The sequence below is a fragment of the Harpia harpyja genome, chromosome 1 (assembly GCF_026419915.1).
Source record: "Harpia harpyja isolate bHarHar1 chromosome 1, bHarHar1 primary haplotype, whole genome shotgun sequence".
NCBI lineage: Eukaryota > Metazoa > Chordata > Aves > Accipitriformes > Accipitridae > Harpia > Harpia harpyja.
Window position 1 is genome coordinate 37,976,763 of NC_068940.1, and position 23,019 is coordinate 37,999,781.

The window sequence follows — 23,019 nt, forward strand, 5'->3', positions numbered from 1 at the left end:
TCATCTTGTGCAAGACAGATTTTCGAAAAGATGTTATATCTTGCTTCACATGCACACCACACCATTTAGAGTCACCAAGAGCCCTTGCTATGGGCCAGTGATTCTGCATTACCGTAGTTTCTAGAAGCCAGAACAATGATCAGGATTGTATAATGTAGTAAGAGACAGTTCTTGCCCCAGTAAGCTTACAAACAAAATAGGAAATGATGCTCAGAGAGAAGTGATTTGCCCAAGATGAGAACACATTATCAGCAGGGGAACTGGAAAGATGAACTGGGCTTCACTAACTCCCAAGCATTCAAAGGGCAGAATACTATCATCTCAGACAAGGAGGGATTTTACCATTGGACCTTACTTAACCAGAGCAGTTTTATTTGAGGATTTTACTGTTACAGCATATTCTTAAAGTTCATCTTGTTTAATTGCTGGGAAAATTGTTGCTATAGGCTAATGTGTTTGTCTGACCTTATGTTCCAGTGTGTTGTCTTTAATCCTTAACACATTTCTTGCAGCCATCCCCAATGTCATCAGTCTGCAATGTATGAATAAAACAGTTTGCTTGTTTTTTAAGCTCAATAGCAAAAAAACCCATCCATTAGTTAGATCTCTCCCATCTTAAAGCCCGTTCCTTCAAGTCAGGCCATCTTTTCTATTATCCTTTATTTCCTCCTATTCTTCCCCCTTAGATATGATGCACTGTGTATCTATCTGAGGCACAGACCATGTAAATAACACACATACGGTATCAGATACTATAGCTGCCTATGTGGGATCTGTGGGCTTGCCAGTTCTGGTTGTGGAAAAAGAAGGAGCCACCTTTTATAGCTGCAGTCATTCAGTGTGTTACACAGGGGATTAATTTGCCCAATTTATTGTCTTGCACAGGTTGAGAAGCTGGAAGCAAAGAAAGTAATTCTTTTTTCTTTGCCCTGTTGTTTCACCGTTGATGCCTCAGGGTTACAGCGTGTGTCTGACACACGCAGAACATTTACATTTCCCTCTCCCCATTTCTTCCCATTGTGTCAATAATGGATGCGGTGGGAGATCAAACCAGTGACAGAGATGAGCTGCCTCCTCATTTTTCCTGGCTGAGATTCAGAGGATAAGTTGTTGCTAACCAACATCATCTGGTATTACGGAAGGGAAAACGGTTAACAGCTCGTATTTATCCGTAGTCTTATATCAGCCATAATCTTTATTCTCTTTGGGCCAGCACTGCCTTAGACATAGTCGAGGCAGAGGGGAGTATGCTTGTTTCTAAATAAAACAACAGTTGCTCTAAGGAGCCCTACATAAACATACATCAGGTAGCCCTGTTTGCCCACATCAAACCTATAGCTTGAACTCCCAGTGGCATTACTTCTACTGGTGGTATCTTGGGAATGCTTTAACAGAAGACCAGCTCCGAGGTCATTAGGAGTGCTTCACGTGATGGGACTGCATGTCAGGGTAATTGTCAAGTTCAGCTGTTCCGGACTTCCTCTGTTCAACATGCTCTAGCACTATCTGCGCCAGCTATCCCTCTCCTCAGATCTCTTCATTTATCTGAGTCCTGCAAGCTTTTCCAGTGGGCAACGGCAGAGTGCCATCACCCGTCATGAAGCTCCACTGATAATCCCAGTATTGCCTAGAATTTCCTAGAATGGGACTTTTTAATACAATTATATTTTGTGTTAATGTTCTTTCTGAAAAAAAGACATTCAGGTCAGCAGGTCTTCGCTCAGTCTTTCTTGAGGCAAGAGGCAAACCAGAATCGATTGGAAGTTTATTTGAGTGCAGGCGTGTGGGATTTTGTCATTGTTTGCACCCACTGTTACTTCCAGAGGAGTTTCAGAATTGCCCATCCCCTGCCGCAGGGATTTCCAGAGTCATAACTCTGGAGCAAAGACAGAGCAACTCAGCAATACAAGCAAGTATGTAGTGATAAGGCACTGAAAGCTAAACAGAGTTAAGATTTTGGCATGGAGAATAGGTTACTTGCCAAATAGCTGTTCTCAAGTCACCAGCGACAGTAATAGAGATCTCACTTTGTGATAGAAGCAAGATGACAAAGCTTACCTCTTTGCTTACTTCAGGCCAGAAAATAGTACCACAGCTCTTGGAGATCTGAACCATGCCTTGTCCATTCTTGTATGTTCCCGTAGGCTTTCTTTATCCACGTGCCCTAAAGGTAAGTAAATTAATGATTTCCTTTTGTACTAAAGAGGATTACAGGTGAGGAATCAGGAAATACCACTCCATCCAAAGCTTACCTGGGGCCACCTGTTTGTAAGAGTATGTAAGGAACTGCTTTGTTCAGAGGAATCCCTCTGGGAAGTTTAGGAGCAGGACTGAGATATTATTTTATTGCAAGTAGCATTGTAAGTCCCCTTGCACCAAGGAAGGTCTGTTGCTCTTAAACTGACGTGCAGCTGTGTTTTGAGTACTTTGCTGTTGTGTATTCATGGGTTTTTCTGCTATAATAGGTATGTAACACTCTTGATGTGGTTTATAAACCTCAGCTTCTGAAAACGGCAGTTCTGTGTTTAAGGAAGTCACCCTAGCAGGGGTATATATCCCCAGGGTGCGTATCAAAGGGGAGGTGAGTACACCCAGGAAAAGAACAAAACTATGTACTGCTACTGAAGCCAATCAAGTGTAATATTTATTATTTTTCTGTGAACTCGAGGCTAGAAAGTCAGAATACTTGTGCATAATTAATATCTATTGCTTGTACAATCTACTTAATAAATAAATATTCTTATCAAATGAAACTCAGGAACTCCACGGATTAAGTGGTAGCTGACTGTACAGACGGAAGATCTAGAAGCAGTACTGTACAACTCTCCTGTGTATGAGCAGACTTTCAGTCTGACTTTTAAAATGCAGTGAGTTAGGAAGGCAAAAGGTTTAACATTTAACATACCTGCTTTTTATACCCATTTGAACACTGTGGTCACTTCATTCCGCTGACTTTACACTAGTGTTGTGTGGGCAGAATTTGAACGTGATTTTCAAAGTCATAAGATTTTTTGGTTTCCTGTAATCAGAGGTGAAGGCAGTCACCTTGGATCTCAGCTACTGTTCAATCCATTGTAAGGACAAAGACCTATTACTGCATATAGGGTGTCAGTTATAACTGAAATAATATTCCAATGTTTGTGTAGAAATCATGTATTTCTTTGCATTCTTTTGTAAATGAGGCCATTAAAAGGGAGTTGCCATGTCATTAAATGTATATAAACCCTATACAAACATTTTATGTGATCATCAGTATAAGTGGGGTTTTTTTCCCAAAATTGTTTCCATATGCCTTTTAGAAATTAGTCTCGTACTAACTTTTTTAGAAGTGTGCATGTACTGAATTAGAACATAATTGACTTCTGATTCTTTCTATATACTGCATGGGTACTAAAATACTTAGGATTTTTGAGCGTAATAGTTAAATAAAAACATACAATTTCCTTTCCTACAAAACACACTTGAATTCTGTTCTTATGTGATACTGTCAGAATTTTTATACTTCCATTCTGAACCAGGAGTATCCTGCCAGATGCAGGAGTTATTCCTGGTTTCCCTCTATATCCACTGGGCACTGAGACCTCTGTATCTGAGACAGGAGAAGCTCTCCAGTGTGATAAATATGCCGAGCAGAGCTCCTGAACAAGGGAGCCGCCCTTGATAGAGTCAGTTCTACCCAGCTGGACAAACCCAGCCTCACCAGAAAGGTCGTCTGACCATACTCAGCCACTGCTGTTTTCTTTCCAATTGTTTTTATCAGCCATAAATGTTTCTGAGCTCCAATCACTACATTTGTTCCAAACTTGAAAACAACCTCTCATTCACTCACCCATACATTGTTTTTTGTTCCAGAGACACTTGCAGAAGTAGCGAAGTGATGTGAAGTCACCTTCCAAGATGACTCTTCTACCTGGAGAAAATTCCGACTATGACTATAGTGCTCTGAGCTGTGCTTCAGATAATTCCTTCAACCACACATTCTTTCCAGAAACAGAAACCCTTAAGGGAGTCTTTTACCAAAGAGCCAAGCTAATTCACCCTCAAGAGGATCTCCTGAAAGGCTTTCACCCTGATGATCGGAAGCATCATATAATTATAAACGTAGGGGGCATTAAGTATTTGCTCCCGTGGACCACGCTTGACGAATTCCCATTGACACGTTTGGGACAACTAAAATTCTGTAATAACTTTGATGACATTCTGAACATCTGTGATGATTACGATGTGACATGTAATGAATTCTTTTTCGACCGCAACCCAGGGGCATTCAGGACAATCCTGACCTTTTTGCGGGTTGGAAAACTTCGGCTCTTGCGTGAGATGTGTGCACTGTCTTTCCAAGAGGAGCTGCTCTACTGGGGAATTGAGGAAGACAGCTTGGACTGGTGCTGTAAAAGGAGATATCTGCAAAAAATGGAGGAGTTTACAGAAATAAATGAACGGGAGGATGACCTCGTAGAAAATGAAACAACAGGTGAAACAGTAGAGGAGACAAAAATTGGCTTGTGCATGAAAAAGTTGCAAGACATGGTGGAAAGGCCCCAGTCTGGCCTCCCTGGAAAGGTGTTTGCTTGTTTGTCTGTTTTATTTGTAACTATTACAGCGGTGAACTTATCCATCAGCACCATGCCTGACCTGAGGGAGGAGGAGGAAAAGGTAAGTTAGCTTTTCAAGATGGAAAATGGTACGTCCTGGGAAGAGCAGAACAACTACAAGGTCTGATGGTATTGATTTCAATGGGCATTTTGCAGCTATCTTTAGAGGGGGGAAAATAACACAAAGAATATTTGAAATCTTACACGACTGTGTTCAATTACGTGTAAGAGAATTAATCATATCAAGATTTATGTCCAAAGAAAGTGTTGTTAGTGAGCACTCTTCTGTACAACTGTATATTATTACCTTGTTAAGCTTTCTATTTGCTATTTAGAAAGCTGAAATTACTAAGCAGTATCTTCTGTGGAATAAGTAGTTCCTTTCTAAGTTTTGCATTTAACTTGTTCCAATTTGTCAATGTGTTCCCCATAGCAACAGCTTCAATTCCTTTAATATTTTGGGTTTAAAAAAAACAACACAGAAACCTCTCTTCCTGTCACCGTACCAACTAAAATAGTTATTATCCAGTGCCCATCACAAACCGCTCCTCTTTCCTGCAGGGCGAGTGTTCCCAGATGTGCTACAATATTTTCATTGTGGAGTCTGTCTGTGTGGCGTGGTTCTCCCTGGAGTTCCTGCTAAGATTCATCCAGGCAAAGAGCAAGTTTGCATTTTTGCGGAGACCGTTAACCCTGATAGACATAATAGCCATTCTGCCGTACTACATCACTTTGCTAGTAGACACCACTTCAGTGGGCTATAAAAAGCCCAGCTCTGGGAGCATCTACCTGGACAAAGTAGGTCTGGTCCTCCGTATTCTCCGTGCCTTGAGGATTCTCTACGTCATGCGGCTGGCCAGGCACTCCCTGGGGCTGCAGACGCTGGGGCTGACCGCTCGCAGGTGCACCCGGGAGTTTGGGCTCTTGCTGCTCTTCCTCTGCGTGGCCATCGCACTGTTCGCACCGCTCCTGTATGTCATCGAGAACGAGATGGCGGACTCACAGGAGTTTACCAGCATCCCCGCGTGCTACTGGTGGGCTGTCATCACCATGACCACGGTAGGCTACGGAGATATGGTTCCCAGAAGCATTCCCGGCCAAGTGGTGGCACTCAGCAGCATCCTGAGTGGCATCCTCCTCATGGCATTCCCAGTCACCTCCATCTTCCACACGTTTTCACGCTCCTACATTGAGCTCAAGCAGGAACAAGAAAGAATAATGTACAGGAGAGCACAGTTCTTATTAAAACCAAAGTCTCAGATAAGCAATGCGTCACAAGGGAGTGATATTTTATTCCCCAGTATCTCTTCTGAGACTAGGGACAATGAATGAAATTTAAGTTACTATTTCTCCTGATGTCAAGTAATGTTTTGTTGTGTCAGGTGCCACCTTCTAATTTGCTTCGGAAGCATTTTACAAAGGTAACCCTCATATTAAAATGAAGAAAAGGAGCTATTAACCAGGAACTGATGTGGTTTAAGGAGTCTATTATTATGCTGTTTCTTCCCCCCCAGTATAATGTATAGGACAGATCTTTCACCAAGATCATACAGTGGGATTTTAGAAATTAAAAGTCCTCTGGCAAAAAAAAAGAACAATATATAATTATGTACCTGACAGGCTGTTTTGCCATTCGTAATACACATTTTTCCAACCAAATCACAATGTATATAATCATTAAACAGGCTGCCATTTTTCTTGTTCTTCTTGTATATAAATAATGTAAATACAACAAAATTAATGGCTAAATTCTCTCCCAGTAAAACGCCTTAGAGCGTAATGGAAATAACCACAGATGTTTTTCCCATTGTGCTCTTAAAAAAACATTAAGATTTGTCATTCACAATAGCAACTGTATGTTTCTCTTTAAGTCAGCCCTAAACATACCAGAAAAGAAGAATCGAGCTGTTTGTATCATAACCTTGCTAAAGATGTAAATACTTATAGCTCACCAGCTTCAAAATTTAATTGAAGTTACAGTGTTGATCCTATGTCATTGAATGCAGTATTCCCAGGAACAAAGTCTTCGAGTTTTGTAGCCTTTAACATTATTATCAAGAAGTTACTAGCTGCAAATCAAATGAAATATGCATGATGAGATGCCAGTCGTTCCCTACCATCTGTTTCCATGTTTTTACTTTACCTCAGATATGAAACAGAATTAAAAGAGGCCTGTTTCCAGGGGACACCCTACCATTACTTGGCAAATCGACGCTGCGGCTATCCATTCAGATTCAGCATTTGGTTCTTTAAAAGGAGCAGAAAATACATGGTCGTGGGAAGTTGCCAATGATGAAAAAAAGAAAATATCATTTGAGTCATGGAGTGGGGGGGTACTGACAGCTTTATACTTTACTGTCCTCAGTAATGAGGGACTTAAGACTTAATTAACTATACCTTTGCCGTCATTACAGACATCATAGTAATGGAGAAAATTTTAAATAGGATATGAAAAAGCAATTAAGGTCCCAAAACACAACCATATATTCTTCATCCACATGTATGTCTTGGTCTAGGTTCCCCTGCTGAAGTCAGTGGGAACACATGGGTCAATGAGACACTCGGGTTTGGCACAGGTTTCTATGGAGATTAATGACAGACCTCCCGTTTATTTTAGAGGGTATGAGACTGGCTTGCATAACAGCTCAGGAGACAAACTCCAGAACTTTAAAAAAATATTTAAATCCACTTACTTGATTTCATATGTGCTCAGAGGTAAAGAAAAGCTAATCTGAAGCGTTTCACCGTTTTTTCCCCTCTTTTTTGGTAAATTTACCTATTAACAGTTAAGAGCTAGGGAATTTTAGAAGTTCCCATCGCATTCACCATCCTAATTTTCAAAATTACTATTGCTTATTGGCATTTGTGGAGCAGCTTACTAGAAATGTCAGAATACATGATCGGTTTGTGATTTAAATTAAAGCCAAGGACACAAACGTTGTCCTTTCAAAAAAGATAGAATTAGTTCCTCAGCCTATGCTGTTTGGCCAAGCCCACATTACACTGGTTTTCTTTTCAAATACAATTTGAAGGTGTTCTGATATTCTTAAAGAATAATTCCAAAATTTTAAAAAATGCACTTTACACATAATTAGGACTCTAGCATTCTTCAGCGTGTCGTAGGTAAATATGCCTATGGAGCATTACTGCAGAGCGCTAAAATATCCAGTCTAAACTCTTGGCAATTAATTATGTGCCAGAGCTACGAATGTAACCAGCTTTTCAGTCTTGTTCTTCAACTTTAATTAGAGTTGGACAAAAAACAGGAACATCATGACAAAAAAGGGACACATTTTCCATCCAAAATACTCTTAATTTCAAAACTGATCATCTGTAGCATTAGCTTCAACACAAGTGCTATACATTCTTATACCTTTGTGTCAGCATTCGTTATAGAAAGAACTGGTAATTAGGTTAGTCCTGTGAGCAACAGTTGCTTATCTCAGAATGTGTTTGACAGGCTGAGCCATAAATAAGAAGCTGTAAGTGAATATAAGGAGAAATCAAGACTTACCAAATAAAACCTAAGCTTATTTCCATGTTATGCTAGCTAATAAACGCTGAAGGTCCATCCATTTTCTCAATGTCTTTACATCAAGTTAATGCTCATTTATTTCATGTATCACTTTACTTTTTTATCGCAAAATTACAGGTTGATTCTAGCCCTTGTCCAGAAAATAAAAATTAAAAAAAAAACCAAACCACCCTGAAGTCGTGTGTTGGTTGAGCAAACTTGTGAAAGCATCTTGCCTGTTGCAAGTTCTGCCTAAGCCAGGAACAAATAAGCCATCCAGGATGTACCCCTATGTAATTTTGTACTTGGCAACACGTTACTTGTAAGCATATCAACATGTTTTACTATGAATCACTGTAACGAACTTGCTTATGTTTTACAGGAGCCAATACATACTGTAGTCCTTGTGCTAAATAAATCCAGCTATAAGTCTTAAGAGCACAACATTAGTGTGAAACCCACATGCTGTGTTCCAGCTTTTACTGTGAAGGCTGAGGGTCTAAGATGATTATGCCTCTTTACAGTATATTATCTGCATTTTTAGTCAAATTCATGAAAATTATGGATTGATTCAAAAGCTGACTGTTTCCAGTGACACAGCTGACAGCTACCAAGTCAGCTATCACTCCTTTTTTGCATTTTAACAGCATGTACAGTCAACAAGAAAGTTCCAATAAAAACACTTTGTGCTTTTATGAAGTCAAAAGAATTGTTTGAATTGCCACTGATAAAGTGGTGCATGTCTCCAATAGAGATAGGCTTGCATTGCTATTTATATTATCCTCTGTATACTGCAGTAATATGTACAGTATGAATTCAAACAGCAGTAGCTGTATTAATTTTGATTAATAAAGTGTTAGGCTCTCCTTTAATTTTCATGTGCTTCTTACGGTATAGAAAGACTGTCGCACGTGCTATAGGCATGCTTGACAACCTGGGGTCAATATAAGTGAGTGGCAGCTAAGGGAGGATTTGGGCTATGAGCATTGCTTGCTGAAGCAGGCTGGCTGTAATAGAAAGCATTTATTAGGGAAGAAAATTATCTCAGTATAGAAAAACCTAGGTACCAATTGAGCAGCTTGTATAGGGAAACCTCTTTCTTGCATGTTGTCCCAAGAATCACACTCACAGTTAATTGGGACATAACTTTAAAATATTTTAACCGTTTAACCAAAGAATCTAACAGATTCAGAAAAGAACATGAAGGATCTGTGGAGACTGAGAAAAAGAAAAATCCCTGAAAAAAACAGAATTTCCAGGTAAGGTGGTATATAAAATTACTTTCTCCAAAATCTTTCCATCCTCCTTCCTCAAAAACAATAACAAAAGCGAAAAAAAATCACTTGGTGAGTGCAACACTAATAAATGAAGACAGAGCCACAAGGTTTCTCTAACTGTACATCAAAGAACATAATTTGCAAGGTGAGTTGGAATAATTTGTATTACACCAACATTCATTACGGGTCAAGGTCTTAAGGAAATTTCTCTTTAGGGAATACATAGGACTTGCCTCCATTTGTCCCTTTATATTTTTTCCACTGTAATTCTGTACTCCAGATTTCCATAGTCGGAGGCTTTAGTAGTGTCATTGAATAGTCAGAGTCTTTAGCAATGTCCAATTAAACAATTAAAAAAATCATGCAGAACCGAATCAGGGATTCACACATCATCAGATGCATGTCTGGGAAGGAAAACTGGCATGCTTTATACATTCATGTCTTGTGTGGGTAGAGTTTAACTGGGTATTCAGGCTGATGCAAAAGCAAAAGTTTTTGCTGTAGAAGGTTCTCATTCCTATGCTATAGCTCTCCTCTGTAACCAAAACCAAAGTTTCATATGAATCTCTGTGAACAAAAGCTTTCTACTCAAACAGTCCTTGAGGCTACAGACTAAGACTCAGAGTAAAAATTCATTTTAGGCACTTGCCAAAGTGCCTGAAGAGGCGGCCTTGTCAAAAGATCTGAATCACCACTGGGAGATACATAGTCTTCTCTATTTCTTATTTTTTAACAGAGGGAGCCTAGAATGAACTAGATCCCTAATTCAGGTGTTACATTAAAAGGCCAATATTAGGACAGATGAATTGGAGCCTTATTCTTCAGCTGCACAGAACCACCAACATCTACCAGCACTAACTCCACATTACTTGTCCTTTCCACATCTCACTCACTGTATGTGGGGACCAAGGAATATGAAGCAGCACAAAGAATCCAGATCCAGAGACATCAGCTTGTTCTTGGTCAGGGTCAGTTTGAAACAATAAGACAGCAGCAAATAGAACAGTTCTTGGCAGCTCATGTCTGACTGTAAAATAGTTTAGTTCCACACAATTACTGGGTTTTTTTGTTTTTTTTTTTTTGCTTAGCTGAGAAAAAAGACTAGTAAGTTAAAACAAGAAGAAAGGAACAGATACTTCTCATAACAAAGCTACAAAATTTCACACCCCTCTCTTGGATTTGCAACAGGCTGAAAAAACTGGACTGGATAATCCTAAACCTACATAGATGTAATTGACTGCATTTAATCAGAAATTAAACAAAAAAGTGACAAATGTGACTTTGAAGACTGTGACATCAATCTCTGCTCACATGTCTGTCAGTGACGTTAACCCCTAACCTGACCAGTTAACTCTGGCCCAGGTGTCAGAGAGTTTCACCATTTTCACATTCATTACTCAGGATTTTCATTTCTATCAGTAGTTGCTACAATAGTATATGTGCCAGTTTTTTCTGTGTTAATAGTTCTGTTGGCTACCTTATGCAAGATTTGACAGTGAATTTAGTATCTGTTTATCCAAAAGATGATATGGGTACCAAAAATACAGGAAAAAAAAAAAAAGCCCAAGTACAATGCCTTCTGAGATGGTGGAACTGTGGTATCCCATAGGCACAAAGAGTGCAACCAGAGAAACCAGACAGAACTGAAGGCTTGAAACTACAGTTCATGACAGCAGATGAATGTCACCCCTGTCAACAAAAATACACTTCAGAAGTTCTATTGATAAAACAGAAAACACTTAACACTAGATTTACCCACTCACTCATTTACCACTTCCTCTGTGGCATTTTAACAATCCCATTTTGGCATTACTAATGATCTCAGTGTTCCTAACATAGTAATGATCGTATAAAAAACAGGAAGGTGAAGATCCAAAACTTGTACTTCACTGAATCAATTCAGCTCTGTGCATGTTCTGTCTTGCCTTGTAACATTAGAGTGTAAGTCCTTAGGACAGGATACCTTGTTTGGCAGCTGTCAGTCACTATGTAAAATCATACACCACAAATAAAGATAAATTTCTACACTACAAATAAAGTCAAGGAGAATTTTGCCTGTGCTGCCAAACTGAAAATGTTCAGTTTGGCCTATTAATTATTAACAATAAAACCACACCTTTCTCCCTTTTTGCTCATTGTTTTTCTTTGTCATTTTCCAGCATCTCGTGTCTTCTGAAATACTCCCTAGAAATCACTAAAGGTATTAAGAATACTATTAGCTCTGCCAAAAGCATGGTGAAGAAACTGCAGGATCGTAATATCAGGGGATGTTTCTGCCCTGTCCAACAGGGTTTTTACTTTCTGTAAGGAAAGTTCCTTGCCTGCAGGAACTAATCCAGAAGCAAATGTCACTTGAACAGAAGTAAAGTTCTGCCATAACTGGAAACATAGCAGGCCAATTAGGGTAATTAGAGCATATTTGCTACACTTTATAAATATTAATTTATTATCCCTCTAGCCCTTCTGACATGAGTTGAACAGCCTTGTGCAACACTGAAGTCAGCTAGGGCACATAAACACATGTAACGCTGTCAAGCTAAGGTTTCAGCTTCTCCTTTATCGGGTACCCTTTTTAGTGGCTGCAGTTTTGTAGCCATTCTTAATTATGGTCATAATTTTATTCCTACATTCATTGTGGGTCCAGAAAAACAGGGCTGTAAACTACAATAATTAGCCTGCTGAAGTGACTGACCTGGAATGCAAGTATTTCCCAGCCATCATCTGGAGATTAGAATTTTTAAAAAACCAAGGCCATTTGTTTCCAAAACCAGACAGCTAATTTTACAGCTCTCAGTCATGCAAGTGAAGTGGTCAGCAAGTGTAATAATGTTCATCTTTCTGTTAAAGATAACAACATAATTTAAATGGTGCCTACCACAGGAACAAAGTTGTGTGGACTAGCATAAGTTTCTAGCATTAATTATGTATAGAAATAAAGTTTTGACACAGATAATGCTGAATGATAAATTGAAGTAATGCTCTCATTTTCATTAGTGATGTACCTCATGTCATAAAGAAGCTGAGTGATATCATCCATAACTTTTACGGTGGTAGTAGTTCCCAGGTCAACCAAGGAAAAGATGACTCAGTTTCACTCATACTTAAAAGCACAGTTTGGGAAATGAAGAAATGTTATCCTCAAGCAAATCAGATCCAACACTGTGGAACTGCAGGTGTCTTTAATTTTGGAGAGGAATGTTTCTGGGGACAGCCAGAGTGGGGAAAGTTAAGACTGCAAAGCATCACACAGCACAGTAAGCGGGTGAAGTTATCTTTTTAGTTAGGTGAAAGAAGAGAGCACAAATTCAGCATGGGTATCACAGGATGAAAGCGAACATCATTTGATGGGAACAGGAAAGAAACATCGGCAACAATAGAGTGAGGTAAGGCTGGCATCCTCGTCCCGCCACAGAAGCTTCTATAAGCCCTGAAGTTGCATTAATAAAACATTCCTCTTGGTGGGACTCCTGTAAACGTGCATCTGCATTTTTTCCTGCTGACTCTTTGCTCTTCCACTGACAGCAGGAACTCTGGCCCACAGCTAAAGAACTTCAAGCACTTGCACAGGGCCATGCTGCATATTTAAGTTTTTGCATACTACTAATATGCAAAGCCAAAGGGAAAGTTTTCCCTGTAAATCAAAATCTTCCATTATTTACTGTATTTGAATATGATTGTATTTCTAACTATGAAGGTTATAGTACTCAAAATGCATGGCTAGCCACAGAGGATGCTTTGGTCAGTGCTGCTAGAAGAGTCAAGAGTTACTGAGAAACACTATAAATCCAAGCTGTGTGTTAGAGTTTGGGTAAGATAAGGGTTTTCATCGATGCAGAGGGGAGAATGTGCCCGATTCAAGGATCTTACATTGCCATCTACGGGCCACTCCCGGCAGTTCTGAGTCCCGGAACCTTGTCCTACAGCACCCATCTGCACCAGCCGTCTTTAAAAGGATGTATAAAATATTTTGAGAAATTCCTTTTAAAATATAGAGGAAAATATTCAATCCATTGCACTGCTTGGCTTCTGCATACATGTCCTCTCATTTGCCAGAGCAGGCTGTTAGATCTGCAAGGAAACTAGGATGAAGATACCATCACTGTAGTTTCTGGGAAGTGCAAAGCACATATTGACCCTACATAAATACCCCAAAACATTTATGCAGCATTTATTTGGCTGGAATATTGGTAAGTGACATTTTTCAAGAGGCTAATGCAACTTCATCTGACTAAAATTAACAACTTTCATGGTCACATGGGGAAATGTAAACACCTCCATCACTTGTACAAGGGCAGTCTGGTAAGTAAGCAGTTATGATTTTATTTATGAAAGAAATTACAAGATCCACTTCAAAGGAAAAAAAAATCATTCAGGTAGCTGTATCTGTGCCATTGCTCAATGTTCAAGGAGTTTAAATGTGCCTTACCCAAACCCCTCATTCCCACACCACCAGCCCCAGCACTCCTGCTGCTGTGGGACCAGGACATTTGTCTTGCTTACAAGTAAAAATAGAAGATTCCCTGACCCAGTTCACCCTGCAGTCACACAAATACACATACCAGTCCAAGGCAAAGGGCAGTGAGGTGCCAGGGAAAGCCTGTGTTAGCACTGCTAAAAAGTGACTTGTGAAACTTCACTCAGTGAGGCATCTACCATCACCCAGCTGACTGGGCTCCAGCAGGGCTCAGCAGTTTTCCCAGCCATCCCAGACACCTATAGAAAGCTGGGATCAATCACCCTGCAAAGCAGAGGTCTATTTCTCTCCCTAACTACAGAGAGACCTTGAATCTAACATATAACCATTAGATGTTTAAAGTCAGAAGAGGGTAACCCCATACAGAGCATCTTTTCTAACAGAAACTATGAAATTGCTGCTTTTTTATTGTTGGAAGATCAGTCTGTATTTCTCAAACTTACAACATAATTGTTAAAAAAAATGAAGCCATCACTGTTATGCTGAAAAGAGAAAAGAACTGTCACTAAGTACTGATCTGCAGACAGGCACAGAATTTAGCACAATGGATAGGTCAAACTCAATAGAAAGAGCAATCAAGTCTCTGTGTTAGTAAAGCAGCTGTGAATAACAGCAGGGACTGTACAGAGCAACAGGCTGCATGGCAAGTGAAAGTTAAGCCTTGTGAATCCCAAATCCCAAACGTCATCACTAGGGTGTAAATTTGTAACTCGAGGTGCTGCTCCGTTATGATTCAGGGTCATCTAAACCCAAACTTCCAGTGTCCTGCTCTCCCAGAGCCAGCCATGAGCCCAGACCCACAGGTTCCTCACATAGGCACTGACACTCCCTGTGAGTGATCAATCCACTGCTTTGCTGGGGTTACGTTTCTCCTTGAAGAGGGTCCCTGGAGGATAAATGAAGGAAGGGCCAGAAATAAGCAGTTTCCAACAGGAGGGACAGTGGCAGCACTAATTTAGAGTGACCCATGGATGAGGGAGAGAACAGAAGCTGGGGAACTGTAAGCTTCACCCTGGGAGGAAAGACAGAAATGCTGCTCGTGGGTGAGCAGTCACCTGGAGATGTTCTACAGTTAATATAAAACAAACCTTGCCTTTAGGAAAAGGAGGATTTTCACATTCATTCTTGTAAACAAATAAGACGGCACCAAGGCACTAATCACCAATCTGCCACCCAAAGCCTAATGACCTTGTGAGGTTCACGTTCTAAATTAAACAACAGCTAAACAGGGAATATTTGCTTCCCTGTTGTCTGAGGTTTAGGAAAAAAAAAAAAATCTATTTCCAAAACTGCACTAGAAGTCTTAAGGAAGGGACAGTGCTGTAGCTTCTTACATCTCAGATAAAACACTACCACATAAAAATTCTGTGACAGTTCATTTAGCAGTAGGCATGCACACGCACTTAGCATACTGTCCATTAGTTGGGAATAGACCAACCTACTCTTCTGCATATAATTTCTGCATGTGATTTTTGCTCTGAACTTGTACCAGTAGAATTACTTAAGACTTATGTAGCTTTGTCACCCTTTCTACTTCTGCACCCTCAGAGCTCGCTGGAGAGAGAAAAAACAGGTAAAGAAGATAAACAGGTAGACATGAAGAATGGGCAGGGTGCAACCACAATAAGAACAATTTTCCTGTACTGTAACTACTTACAGTACAGCCATCTCATCTTCCCAGCTGGACCTCTGCAGGCATTACAACAATGGTGAATCATATGGAGAGCTGAAAGAGAGAATAAGGTGCCCAGCGGAGTGGAAGCCTCTCGATGTTGCGAGCAGTACCTGAGCAAGAGCCTTTGCAATGTCAGCAGGACAAGTGTGGGAGAAACGCTGTCAGCCTCTTCCTGTCATTGACTCATCGGTAGACAAAAGAAAATTGAAAATAGTAGTAGTGTCACACAAACAGTCATCTCCAGAACACCATCTCCAGGAAGAAAGCACCAGTTCTTCCAATAAGTATCAATGCAAGTTATCCAGTTGGATGTTGGAAAGGGGAACAGATCTGTACCTTCATCTGTTCCCAGGACTCCAGTGAGTTCCAGCTCCTTGGAACAACTAATAGTGTTACATGAAACTAACAATGGGAAGACTAAAAGGAAGCTGGTTTTGAGTCCTGGCAATCTTCTGTTGACCCAGGACAAGTCAGAAAACTTCTCCCTTTTGTTCAAGTTTATCTATTGCTGGAATATAGAACATTCAACAGCACCAGGGTGTTATAAATCAGTCTCCACCAATGTCTACATTTTGAGTACCTGTGCAAAAAGTTAAAACCTTTGTTGTTCTTAGCAATTGTCACATTATGCTAGTAGAATAATGGCTTTTTTTTCTTAGAAGAATTGTACATCAATGCTGCCATTGTTTTAATCACAGTATAAAGGGAAAGGAAATAAAGAAGGAACCATGGTAAGAATCTACAAAATGATCAATGTTGAAAAAGACTAACAAGGTGAGAACATTAAGTTTAAGCTTGCCACTATGAAAACTGAAGAAGTGATTGAGGTAACTGCATCCAAGAAATAATTACAAGAAAATTCACCTCAGAAATGGTGCTTTGAATGGACTGCAATATGGCACTCAAGATGCTTTAATTGAGAAGGAAGTTAACACTAATCAGGGCAGCAGATAAGGAGGCCCCAGCAGAACTTTGGGCAGAAAGCACGGGCAAGGAATTAAATTATTCTTTTAGAAGCATCAATATTCAGATATTCCTTGGATCAGTGAAGCAAGAAAGAGTGATTGAAAGATGAGCACTAGAGTTCTGAGTGTTGAAGAACATGTTGGTGTTCTCATCTGAAAGGCAGGAAAAACAGAAAGACACAACACAAATTCAGTTTTAATAAATTGAAGGTGAAAAGGCACCTATAGGGTGCTTTAATGAGTTCCAACCATTGTTACACCTGTTGCTTCCCACTACTACAATAATAAAATAGAAACTCAGAGCAGAGTTTCAAAAAGATATCTGAAATGGACAATATGCATGTCCTGGAAATTATTTCTATAAATTCTAGCTAACACTTATGGTTTTATCACACAGCATCTGGAATATGCCTGTACTCTGGGTGTGCACATATGTATGTGTACATATAAATATATATATAAAGAGACAAGTTTAAACACTTTTTTTTAAGAGCTTCAAACCCTTACATTGTGAAGTTAGAAATCTATTTCACAAAATAAGAACTTCCTTTCACTACTCATGAGCAGGTGAATGCCCATTTGTATATGAGACTTCATCTCCCAGTCAAATATATAAGGAGCCATTTTAAATTTGGAAATATCCTTTCTTTGTAAGCAGAGATTTGGTCTCCTAGCAACAGCATGAACACCCTGTGAGCAAAACTACAGCTTATTTGTACAGAAGGGCCTCCTTGGAGAAGCCACAAGAACATCCAGCTGCCAGTTTCTTCCTTCAGTGACGGATGGTGAAGGGTCAGGTCAGCAAATCCTACGGTCGACACACATCACGGCCCCAGCGAAGGAAGGACTATAGCTGAACCCATGCATATCATGTGGATTCTTCCACCTGCATTCTTCTACCTAAGCTGTCCTTTCCAGATCTTGGTTCTGGCTACAGCTGTAGCCTGATTCTAGCTTCCAATAGATCCTGTAATTTTAAGTAGTCCTGATGCAGAATAGGAATAGCTTCTCTTCTGGCTGGAAAACTTGTACTACAATAGGGCTAGACTAAATTTATATCAATTTGCCTTTCCTGTAAGATAATATTAGAATTACAAGTACTTCACAATAAAAAGAACAAGAGGTCAGAGCAGCACCACCACATAGATATATTTCAGTTGGCTTTGACAGTCAGCTGAATCAATCATATGAAGGATATTGTGAACACAAGATTAAATTAACCCATTCAATGGTAAAAGACTATAGAATAGGCAAACAGAAGCCATTTTCCTTTCCTGCTATTGAGACCAGAACATACCAGTTGCTTTTCTGCTGCGATATGGAGAAGATGAAGAGTGTGCAGCTGTATGGCTCAAGCTTCTGACTGCATAATAGATTATTATGTATTTGCATTGTAAGTGACCAAGCATTTCTCATCACTTCCAGCAGAGCAGATGCCTTGTCGAAGTCACATAATCCATGAATTTTAGTTCCTAGAGCTGTCTAGAACAACATGCTTATTATTTTTTTTCCTTGGGATCTGGTCACTAGAGTAAGATTTAAACACAACAGATACAGAGCAGAGCTTGGGGAAAGAGTGAGTTGCCCAGAAGTACAGCCAAAGCTTAGCAGAAACTCTAGAGTTCTTCTCAGCCTTTTGCCTTGTTCATGAAATCATTACTCTTTTGGACAACCCTGAGTTATTTGAGGAGAAAGCCCTGTGAAATCTTTATCTCCTTCCTAACCACGGGCTCTAATCATATACTGCTGCTTTTCCTGCACTATATTTATTTTCCCCACAAAGATTTTGAAGCTGCAGCATAAGGTAAGCAGTGGGGCCGGTATATTTAACCAATGGTAACATAAACCACAGAAGGTTAATACCACAAACCAGTGTGTGTGTGTGCTTTCCTGTGGTTTACATTAGTGTTTGCTAACTGTGCTCCAAATTTTGCTACCCTAATACATGTTAATATTTTACACTTCTCCTAGTCTTAATGCAGGAGGAAAAGTATGACCACACCATGCCCACCAGAAATTCAAAGGACTGGTACTACCTCTGACAAACACTAGTTAGCCTCCAGCCATAGATATTGCTGCTTTTGATTGCCCTTTTCTTCTCCTCCGAGCTACCCTCTTTAGTGATGTAACTGCTTTTTATTCAACTCTGCCATTTCAAAACTACTCAATTATTTCTGACTGAAGTCCTGTAATCAAACAAAGCGCACAGTTTGTATTTATCAAGCTTCTTGTACAATCACAGGATGACTCGGCTCCACCTTTCTCATTCAGCATGGGTCCAGCCTTGGAAGTAACCTGCTCAGTGCATGTAGCGACTGATCCTTCCTTCCAGCAGGGACGGCTTCTGTGCGGGAAGAACTTGGACCAGCATAAGAAAAGATGATCTTGCTCTTTATCTCGATGCACCACTCCACAGCATCGGTGAGACTTCCCCTCATATACCAATTCACTTACCTGAGTAACCACTGCAAACTTGGATGTGTTAGTTATGCTTTGGTGTCAGCAATAAAGTTACACAGCTCCACGGGCTTCTCACCACCACAACCTGGGGTGCGAGGCTGTACTTTGTTTTGCATTCACTAAAATGGATCCATGTTTCTGATGCCTGTAAAACAGGTAACATTCAGCATATTCATTGAGAAATCATTTGCCGATAGGCAGCAAATTTTCACATTGCTAAACAGGGAAGTGCAAACTATCTGCTAAAACTTAGCCTGTTTGCAGGCATGCATTTTAACCACAGAATATGTTGTTACTGTACTCTCTTGTTCTTCACCAGATTTCAGTAAACTGCAAGCAAACTGCAAGCCGGACCAGTAATCCAAAGTGTCTTTTCATTATCAGCACTGTGAAGAAACCAATTAATTGCCTACAGCAAAAACAAACAAGTGAAGTTGAGGAGCTTCCTTTTGAAGCTTTGTGTTTTAGTGTATTTGTTTTACTAACCAGTGACGCAATTTAAGATCTTTGCATTTACAAGGCAGCCGCAAGCTGTAAGGCATTACATTTTACAAGGTAATTGTTCCTTCTGAAATATACAAAAATGGTTTGTAAATGAAATGACATTATTCCTCTTTAGTTTCCTCTTACTCAGGTAAGAGTACTTCTCAGATGATCTCAGATAAACGTGACCTGCTGTAGGTCAACATATTTGCCTTCTCCCACAAGAAACAGCTCACACCTTTTATTACTATTAGGTGATTACATGGCAATAAAAGGCAAAGGCTTTCAGTGTCACACAGGAAGGAACTCAGGGACTGAATACACTCTTATTCCAGAAGAAAAAGCAAATCCTTGTTACATTCTGATCCACAGCTCTTCCAAGTGTATCATAACAACCTTCCCACTGACATAAGCAGGCCCCAGCAGAGCAGCTTCAGATTAAAGTCTTGTAAAAAGAATAAACCAGCAACCAATGACTTCAGCAGTCATACAACACAGATTCTGTAAGAATGCTATTAGGACTAAACTTTTGACACAATGACGGTGTTCAGCATGAATTTGACCAATGAATCAGAGAAAAAGTAGTAGCAATTAACTATTACAAGGATGTAAATTATGGACAACTATTGGTTATGTTCCTAGATTTTCAAAGAACTTTCTAAAAGTTCCATTAAAAGTAATACCTGACATCAAAAATATTAGTATCTTTAATTTGCAAGTAATTTTTTTTTTTTTTACATCTGGCACCTAAGTGTTAATAAACTCTTCATAAACTTTTGTCTGCATGAACAAAAATCTTTTCTCCTAAAGAGTGCAATATTTGTCAGTCACAGACACGATTATATCCAGGCAAAAGGAGAAGCCCAGTACCTTCTGGAGAAATCAGTTGCTGTGGGGTGAAGGGGATCTCAACAGCAGGGGGTTTTTGTTGTTTTGTTCCCAAGAGTGTTAAACTATTTTGCTGCATTTTGTTCAAATGCACTGGAACACATGCATGTTTTTCCCCAGTCACTATAAAGATCATCTTCTGATGTCTTAAGAGGCCACTACAATTTTATAGACCACCAGCTGAGAAACACTGCCCTGGCCTGCGCACACATACTGGGCTGAACCTAGCTGGCAATTTTATCAAAACATTATAGTACCCACTGCTCCTCTCTCTCAGGTTACTTAATTCTGCTTCAAACACTGAGCAAGTAAGTCAGAGACATGCATAAATCAAGTGACACCAATAAAGTTCATGCTAACACTGTAATGACTCAACCCTTTCTAAAACATACAGTGATAAGCAAGTCTTTCATCTCTGGTGATAGAATGACCCAGTTTCACAACAACTCACCTAATTAACCAGGACATAATTTAAGCCATTTCATATGTAATACTGCGACAGTCTACTGCAGGAAATAACAAATACACCAACTTTTCATTCTATATTCTGACCAGCACCTGCATTTCAATGAAAATCACAAGCACTCAAACTGATGCAAGTGCCATGACTTCACAAGAGCTCTCCTTTTGATTTATACCCATGAACCAAGAGGTCTGCCAGACACCCCACTGCTAGCATAATGCAGGTGTTTAATTGCAGCTTTAAAGGAATACAAGCTTACTAACACACATGAAGCTAAAGGTTCTAAAAAGGAAAACTTTCAAATCCATTTTAACAAATCCTGAGTTAAAAGATGCTTACAATTATAGAAGCTTTAAACAAATGAATATGCTTATTTTCATCCCCTTGTTTCATCACTTTTATTACCCCACTTTTCTTTAGAGAGCTAGAAGAGGATAGCCCATTACTGCTTTTGTTATCTGAAGGTTCTACAAAACTTCAGCTTGCTGTTAGAAAGCTAATTCATGACATTTGCACTGAACACACTTGCAGGATTATCTTTTGAATACTAAAGACAGTCATCAAATGTTTCTACAGTACTATGTGAGATGCTAAGGTTCACAACCTAGTTTCATTACCACAGGAACGGGTCTGACCTCTGCGCACAGATATTTCTATGGGCTTGTTTTGATACATCAGGTCTGCAAGTTCAGTTCTTGGTCTCCAAAGAATTCCCATTTATTGTGTCGGGATTCTCTGACTTAGCGGACTTATTGTTTTTTGGTTTTTCTTAGATTTTATGCCTTAAGTTCCGTTTTACAAAACAAGAAGGACAAAACACTAATATCCTTGACTTTTCGAAAAAACCCTGCCCTAACCAGGTAAGAAAATCTGCAATGCTTTTCAGTAATGTTAAGAATGTGCTAGCAGTGACTCTGCAGTGAATTAAAATCTATGTTTAATTTTGTGCTAGTGTTTCTAATAGCCCTTTTCTGTACAATTATCCATTTTGGCCGCAAAAGCATTTTGAAATAGCATGTGAAAAACAACTCAGGTTAAGTCTCTGAAACAAACAATGCTTTGAAAACTTATCGTAGAAAGATAATTTCCGTTATAATTTTTTCTTGGAATATTGTACTTACTATTCAATTGCCCTGCTCCATTTTATTCTATTTCTCCAGACTTTTTTCAAAAGAACCGTACAACAATGCATTTTTACAAGTGAACGTCAGCTCTTGCTAAGGTTGAATTCCATCTGCAACCTAGAGAATGATTTGGTTTATTAAGTTGCAGTGCCACCTAGCAAACATCCTTAAAATTTTTTTCCTGATGGAGTTTTACAAAGGACAGCTTACAACTTTCTTATTTAAGAAGAGACAAACTTGTGCTTGCAGTATTTTAAGCATCTAGTGCATAGTTTTGTTTTGAACCATTAAGTTTTTACTAGAAATTATGCTTACAAATATGATAATCATAAAGATGCTCACATACCTAAAATTCTGGTATATGAACTTCAAGAACTAGTTTTGGACATATCCTTTATACATTTATCTACAAATAGTTGCATTAATTGTCGGGGGATTTTTTTTAAATCATACACTTTGATAGTAGGTCAGTGCTGAATTTACTGGAGTTTTGAGATAAGGGAGACTCCTGCTACCAAAGTAAGGATGATTTTAGCTTATCAAGGCACATTAGTACCTTGTATGTAGACACCTTTCAGACTTGCCTGAAAGGCTAGAGCAGCTTGATTCGTCTTGCCTTAAAATAATAACCATCTCCCAGGTCAAAACAAGGTTAGATACTTAACTCTGTGCCTGAACCATGAGGCTATCCCATAGACCTACATGTGGGAGACATTAAAATACAGCAATTCAGAATAAATGCTGCAGCTACTTTCTATTATCCTAAACCTCTAACAGGAAGCTGTTTCCTGTTTAGTTCCTGTGCCAAATTCTAGTAAGCCATTTAAAAGAGAATATAAGCAAACAAGCAAAAAACCACCTCACAACATCAAGCGTGAAGGATGAAGAGAAAAATACACTCTGCTGACTGATCTTATCCTTTCTGATAACACATCTTAGACCAACTACGCTATAAGCTTCTTGAATAAAGCAGCTTGTCTTCATTCACAATGTCAAAATGTACCAATATTTAGACAGTACTTTGGCAGCAATACAAAATAATAGTTTTATTGCTTCTCATAGAATCTCTAAGTAGAGTTCTGCTATCTTACTTCCTAGTGA

General features: G+C 39.4%; 1 protein-coding gene across 1 annotated transcript; it reads left to right on the plus strand.

Moving 5' to 3' along the window:
* Positions 1 to 652: 652 nt before the first annotated feature.
* KCNG1 (potassium voltage-gated channel modifier subfamily G member 1) lies at positions 653 to 11,515 on the plus strand. The gene is made up of 2 exons (XM_052787369.1): positions 653 to 4,656; positions 5,157 to 11,515. Exons 1-2 carry the CDS (start codon positions 3,898 to 3,900, stop codon positions 5,925 to 5,927), a joined length of 1,530 nt encoding a protein of 509 aa, XP_052643329.1. The 5' UTR covers positions 653 to 3,897; the 3' UTR covers positions 5,928 to 11,515.
* Positions 11,516 to 23,019: the final 11,504 nt, after the last annotated feature.

Coding starts and splice junctions, on each gene's coding strand:
- KCNG1 (XM_052787369.1), top strand. CDS start 3,898: ATGACTCTTCTACCTGGAGAAAATTCCGACTATGACTATAGTGCTCTG. Junction 4,657..5,156: donor TGAGGGAGGAGGAGGAAAAG/GTAAGTTAGCTT, acceptor TCTTTCCTGCAG/GGCGAGTGTTCCCAGATGTG.